The 7,015-nt window shown below is 40.4% G+C and overlaps 1 protein-coding gene across 2 annotated transcripts in view; it reads right to left on the minus strand.

Moving 5' to 3' along the window:
* RAD23A (RAD23 homolog A, nucleotide excision repair protein) overlaps nucleotides 1-6,591 on the minus strand; it is a 142,874-nt gene extending 136,283 nt beyond the window's left edge. For both annotated transcript variants that reach the window (XM_069231964.1, XM_069231965.1), the window contains exon 1: nucleotides 6,418-6,591. In XM_069231964.1, the coding sequence (XP_069088065.1) occupies nucleotides 6,418-6,483 (66 nt within the window). In that variant the 5' untranslated portion in view covers nucleotides 6,484-6,591. The remainder of the gene's footprint in view (nucleotides 1-6,417) is intronic.
* Between the last annotated feature and the right edge of the window lie 424 nt (nucleotides 6,592-7,015).

Consider the following 7,015-nt stretch of genomic DNA (forward strand, 5'->3'; position numbering starts at 1 on the left):
GGATGCAGTTCGTTCTTTATGCAAAGTTTTTGGCTTCATGCCTAGTTTTGTGAAAGGTTCAGAGTCTGATGCCGCTGGATCTTCTATGAGACATTGGACTTTTGAACGGTTATCCAATTTCAGATGCTTTGTTGTGATTCTATTACGTTAGCAAAGAAAGAGCACCTAAATAGTGGGGTCAGCTATTATAGGGTTGGTCTCCTGGTGATTGGTGCATGTGACTAATGGGTCCCTAAAAAACACAGTTATTTTTTAAGTTCTTGTTTGCTATTGTCTGCTGTGAATAAAGGCAGTAAAGACCGAGAAGGATAACCCTTGCCTCCATGTCCTTAACAGAAATGAAAATTCTTTATTGTGTCAGCTAGAAAATGTTTTACTCTACTGATGGCATTGTGTGCATATGCTGAGTGCCCTTTGCCAGATAAGAGTGTCCATAGTAGAAGGCACAAACAGGCAAGGTGTGCATGTAGTCTCCCATTCAGAAATGTGCTGCATATTTTCAGGACAGCATTGTTTAACAACGCAGACCAATTTACCTGATTTTATATTATTTACCTCCAACAGCGGTTGAAAGCCTTTAAATTATGGGCTACTTGGCTGCCCCAAAAAACATAGCCACGTAAGCCATAAAAATAGCAAACACTGGCAATGTTATAGTTCCGGCTTTGTGAGTATGAGAAATGTTGTTAATAGGCGGATAACACTGTGCGGCCCACCTCCCTACAAAGATGTCTAGATAAAATCCTATAATTGAGCAAAATAATAAGCAAGCTAAGAGAAGGCCAGACATTGGCAGAGCTAAAATGTACCCTCAAATAACTAATGAAAAGGAGCAAGAAGATTACATTGATACATAGGATCAATATTTTTACTGCATCTTTGAGAGCAATAAAAAGATGTAAATCCAACATCTTTGCATGTCAGTAGGGTATATTAAATTAGTGCTGTGATTTGCAAATAGCATTGTAAGTGCCTTAGCCTCTAAAATACTAATGGGATGAAATTCCTAAACTAATAAGCTTTCCAAATCAATAAATCTCATTTCTTTCATCTATTTATTAGCTTTGCCAAAGTTATCTGTCTATGGCTGTTCAGCACTTTCAAAAAATGCTTTTGGACAATGCTATACACCTTGCTAGAGAGAACAGTTGGGTTCTTAAGAGTGCTTAACAAAAAAGAAGAAAAGGCCCTTCCTAAATGTGAGCACTGGGAGGATACATGTTGGTAAATCAAAAGGATGATAAAGAGGCTGTGATGTAGGCAAGGGATAAACAAGAGAACAGGAAGAAATGCCATTGACTAAGACAAGCAAATGAAACTGACAAAGCCAACCACGAGTAAGCAAATGGCAGGCTCTACCCACACTGTCTGGTTTGGTATATTGCTCAAGAGGCCTTCACCTATAGACGTGTAAAAGCTGCCTGGTAGATGAGACACCAACTCCCCCCCCCCCCCTTCACAAAAAAAAAAAGAAGAAGAAGAACCCAACAATTAAAATGCAGGAGTTTGAATTTTATAAAATATCTACAAGGGTTGCTTCAAAAATATATCTGCCCTGTAAAGAAAATCTGCTTGTCCCATTTGAGCATGTGGTGTGATGACAAATAAAAGCAGCAATCTCATATTAGAGCTCTGATAATAGCCTTTGACTATGTCAGCACTCGTACTATAGTAGGGGTTGAATACTACCAATTTATGTATTTGGACACCTTTCTGCAGATCTACATACTGGGGTAGGAAGTAGAGGTAAGCAACAGTTTCAAGGTTGGAATGCCTTTTTTAGTTAATGCAAACCTATTAACATGCATGTTTTAAGGGCTTTCACCAGCTCTTCTCTAATTATTTCCCATACTACGAAACATTGGAAATTTACTCCTGACAAGGGTCAGAAGTAAAACGCATTCCAGGGTTGGGAAAAAAGTGGTTAAAGAGAAAGTTAACTTTTTAACGCTCAATATATTTTCACATGAGCAAATCTACACCTACGTATTTGTTAATGCTAAGATACAGTTCACAAATGTTTCTAGGACTACGATTTCTTAGTCTACTTCTGTAAATTCATGAAATATACAAATTTGCACTAACACTAAGGCATATAACATGGGTGCACTTTTGTGACTTTAAGAACAAGGCCCCTAATTAGGTGTGGTGTTAACCAAGAACTTTTGTTTTATTAAAATTAGATCTCTCTCCATCCATCTATCGACCGGCTTTACTGTTATTGATCCTAATTGCAGAACCTGCTCCTACTCAGCGCTTGGATACACTTACATGCGACAAGTTCTGTTCTCTACAAATTCACGTACAAAGATCGCAATCTGCTCTTTCACAAGAAGCAAACAGGCACACACAGTTTTGTTCAGTGCTAGGAACTACTCTGAGAGTGTGTGCTTATTGCAACCAAAAAATATTTTAGCTAATATTTGTTACAATGGTGAGAGCCCAGCAGCTACCACAACAAAGCTTTACAAAAGCCATGTCAAAACAGACACGCACTGACATAACCAACAGACTGACCACCAATGTTCGACCTATTGGCTTTGCCAATTCTCATTTATATTCATGTTTCTCACTCTTGTTAAAACTGGTTACACTGACTTTCCATTATGAATATTTTCTGCATGCATAAACACATTTTAGTAAATGATGCTTCAAAGAAATGGTACCTAAAATTCACAGTAGTTTAGCAAAACTTTTTTCGCCCACTTCCATTTTTTGTGAACATTTTGAAAGCAACAAAAGCATTAATTTTGCATTAAAGCTTCTGCAAAAATTCGAATTTAATCAGAGAGCAGTCTAGGTAGCCTCGTATTTTTAACTTTGCAATCGTGTGTACAAGTTTTTTTTTTTTACTGGCACCACTGTCAGTGCAGTCCGAGCTAACAACATTTATTTAGGATGCTCGCCCTTGCAATAAAGGCTTTGCATTAATGAACCTTAAATACAATTTCGATTAACATGTTATCTCAATTGCAGACAATTCCATTCCCTGCTCTTTAATGTGGTACTTTAAATTGGCAGCCAAAGGGTTTCTGCTACAGGGGGCTGGGCCTACTTATCCCAATGACAAGTTAAACTTGAAAACTTGTTGTTCTTGACCCCAAACAATGTGTCTTGGGCGCCAAGCAATAGGAATTCCACACCCCTGAAATTGGCATTGTGTCAGCAAAGTAAGTACATGTAAGAATACATATCAACTCCAAACTGCATTTCATGTCACAAGGTAATAAGAAGGTCCATTTGAGCACAATCAACAACACCTAATATGTACACAATGGGTATAATGCAACTGTTCACAAATGCCATATTGTCCTGATGGGCAGCCCATCCAAGCAATTGCAAACTATGAAATCACATGAAAAGCCAAGGTGAAATGAAGCCAACCCAAGATCCACTCTCCCCGTGTACATCTGTGTTGTTTAAAGAAAAACAAAATAAAAAAATAAAAAAAACACACTAAACCAGCTATAGCCAGACCTAAAGACCAGAAAACAGACCTGCCCTCAACTGCTTGCAAGTGTAACAGACTTTTCGGCTGAGTGTAGACGAAAACTCCCAAAGAAAAGGTTTATTTGCAAGCTAGACAGAGTATGCCATCTATTCTGGGTAGTGGTAAGGGTCACCAACAAAGCACCCACCACTAAGTGGAACTGGCACACCTGAGTACCAAACCAAAAAAAGAAAAGGCAAACTAAACCTTTTTCGTACCTTACACTCCCAACCATCTGAATTCAGAGACTCTTTAATTAGTAATCCAGAAATCTTAAAAGGCTGTAAATAATCATGCCAGCTTATACAAAACTACTCAAACAAAATAAACGGGAGCTTTGCTTTTTGGGCTGTGAACTGGTGAAAGTTCTCTAAAGCAGATTCGTGGTGGTCCCCTCAAGTCTCCTCAATTTATCCCCCGTTTCCGCTTTTAAAAACAAGCATAACCTTTTGTCAGACTTGTCTGAAGAGGTGATGGCTCTCGCCATTTCTCTATAGAAGTTGAAATTGCACTTAAGGTCGGATATGGAATTGCATACCTAGCTTTTCATACCTTTGTCTGGAGATGGATACATATTGACAGAACAAACTACCATGGTCTTGACACTGAATGGATTTCACTGTCCTTTGGGTTGAGTCACCTACAGGCCCATTGTTATATTTACCTTCAACTTGTGCTCCATTCTTCTAAGAGCCTTATTTAGATTTCATCAATACTGTTAAAAATTGGTAGCAATGATTTTCACTATCCTTTGTAGACTACTGCCGATTACATGTTGAGCACAAATACCACCAGCTCTGGATTTCTGCTGTCTTGTAAAACGACCAGAGGTAAAAGGGAGAGCAAAATGAACACAATACAAATACAAGATGTAGCATAGCATTCTCAACTTTCTGCACGAAATACAATTCAATCACTAAAATATGATACAGGAGTTTTAGCAAGCAATCCAGCACTATACCCTCAATAGGTCCTGAGTGTTTCCTCCGAAGTGTTGTCCTATCCATGCCATTCACCACGTATGCAACAAACCAACTGAACTGCGGACCTGGTTTAGATGTAACCAGACTTCTGGAATCAGTGCAAAATGTATTTGACCTATTTTTACTGTGTTACTTAAATTTCAGCAGCAAGTGCGCTCGCCCTGGTTTTGCGCCTGGAGCGGACACATGACGTGAAGACAAACTGCAAATAAAGAAGCTTGTTGTTTGCGTTATTTTTAAACTAATATTCTGATGGAGGAGTTGTTGGAAATGTTATCTCCTCCTAGGACAGTGCCATAAGGCTGCCAGGGAAGACGCGTGTCTCCCCCATGCTCTTAAAATACGTACGGCGACCCACTGCATGAGAAGTCAAGTCAGTCGAAAAATATATTAAATGAATTCCCATGCTCAGTGAATCAGCTGCTCACCTACAACAATTGCATAAGAGTATCCAGGATATAATACCAACCGTCTAGCCTGACCCCAAAAAATAGAAGGTAAGTTACTCTACCCTTCAGGACTAAATTTTAAAAAACCTGCTTATAAGATTAAACCCTTATGATCACTCAAAACATGGGATATAGTATAATCATTTGCAAAGAAAGACTTATTTGCTAAATTCCTGCTAATTATTTTTGAGGGAGTATGGCAATGTAGTGTATGTGAACAACTGACAGATAACTGGAGTCACTATGCAAGCAGGCTGCCTCGTTTGTAAGACCACAGCAACATCTGGTTCACGTTTTGAAAAAAAGACAGCAATGTGTGCCAGACTTTATCATTAATGAAGTCTCACTCACCAGTGTTTATCTCACTATAAGCTTCCCTCTTTCAAGCACTGCAGTTTGTCGTTTGCCCACAGCTGCTGTGTGGAGCCGTTTCAAGAGTGCAGGCTCAGCCTCTTGTGCAAAGAGTCCACTACACCAACACCCTACTCACGAAGTCCCAGTGGCAGCCACCTCCAGAGTGTAGACTAGACCTTAAATGCATGAGAGGATTTGCTAACCCACCAGAAAAAAATATTAGCAAAGCCCCTGATTACATGTTGGAGAGTCAGTCGGTGGTCTTGCACTGTTCTCAGATGTGCCATCTCCTTAACTCTATGAAAAATCACTTTGACAGATTTTTAGTCTCGTTTGTTTTCTGACCTATCGCTAATATTCTTACCTTTTCAAAATTAAGTTTCCTCCTTCACCCATGTTCTGACTCCGACCCCGATTTCAATGATGTCCGGGACTATGGAAAAAGGTAGGCGAATAGCTGGGGCAATGGGGTAAACAATATATCCACATGCCAGTCACCGTTTGATATAATTACGCAGTGCCTGACGTGGACACAAAACATGCCCCTTGTTACCTCATTTGATCCATAAGCAGCAGTGAGTGAACCATTTTTTCCGCATCTCAGCCATGGGCCAATATACTGAAACTTAACATGGGCCATAACATTTATGTTTCGCTTTCCATGCAAACGTATCTAATGTCTTATTTAGCTGCTGTGTATGAAGATATAAATAAGATTGACTCCAAAATCACGATTGTATATACTTGTTAATTTACGTCTACCTAGAATTAGGTACATGGTGTAATGACACTAATAGTTACTATTTCAAACCTGATCCCCCAATATATGAGTAAAGTACAACCGCGTCTAAAACAGCTCTGAAGCCTCGCTCTAGAATATTTTGGAAAAAACAGAACTTTCCTCACAAACTGCAAATTAACGTCACAGTTAGGCAAATAAGTTTATAGGCGCCATGCTGGAGATAAAGTAAAAACAAAAAAACAATTTTCAAAGCAATAATATACCAATAGTCAAGAAAGAAACACATCACATGTGTATGGTGTTGGTACCAGCTTACAGACCACTAAATAGTAATGAGGCCTAAAAGGGATCTACCTATGAAACATATTATGCTAAGGAGGCAGAAACCCCGCCCCTCACCGTGTCCTCTGGATCCAGTTCTATCTTGAAGGTCTGCTGCTGCAGGGTCTTCAGTGTGACCTGCATGACGGTGACTCCAGAAGCTTCCAAATCGGTCAGAAAGCACCATGCGCATCACACCGCAGCCATCTTACAACCACGGCGCGGCGTCACTTCCGGCGCCGGCCGGAGGCTAGCCGGCTCTCTTCCGGTAGTAGCATCTCGTGCTAGACTCGTAAACAGTCGTCATTTCCTTAGCGGAGAAACACCATGATCGCCATCTTAATCCTTTGCGGCACCTGAGGAATGTCCCAGCCACGGCCATGCTCGGGCCAGGCCGTGCCACGCCCCCTTTCAGTAGCGTGTGATATTTCTGTGCGTATGGTTGGTCGGATGACGGTGATTTCCTTTCAGAGTCCTGAAACTAGCCAGTCGTTCTCAGAAACCTAAGCCCTCGTGATGGGTCAGAAGATGTACTTGAGTTATTAACCCCTTCGCTGCCAGGCCTTTTCCCCCTCCTGTGCAGGGCCTTTTTTTGCCTATTTGGGGCAGTTCGCGCTTAGGCCCTCATAACTTTTTGTCCACATAAGCTAACCAAGCCAAATTTGCGTCCTTTTTT

Source organism: Pleurodeles waltl, chromosome 4_2 (genome assembly GCF_031143425.1).
Source record: "Pleurodeles waltl isolate 20211129_DDA chromosome 4_2, aPleWal1.hap1.20221129, whole genome shotgun sequence".
Taxonomy (NCBI): Eukaryota; Metazoa; Chordata; class Amphibia; order Caudata; family Salamandridae; genus Pleurodeles; species Pleurodeles waltl.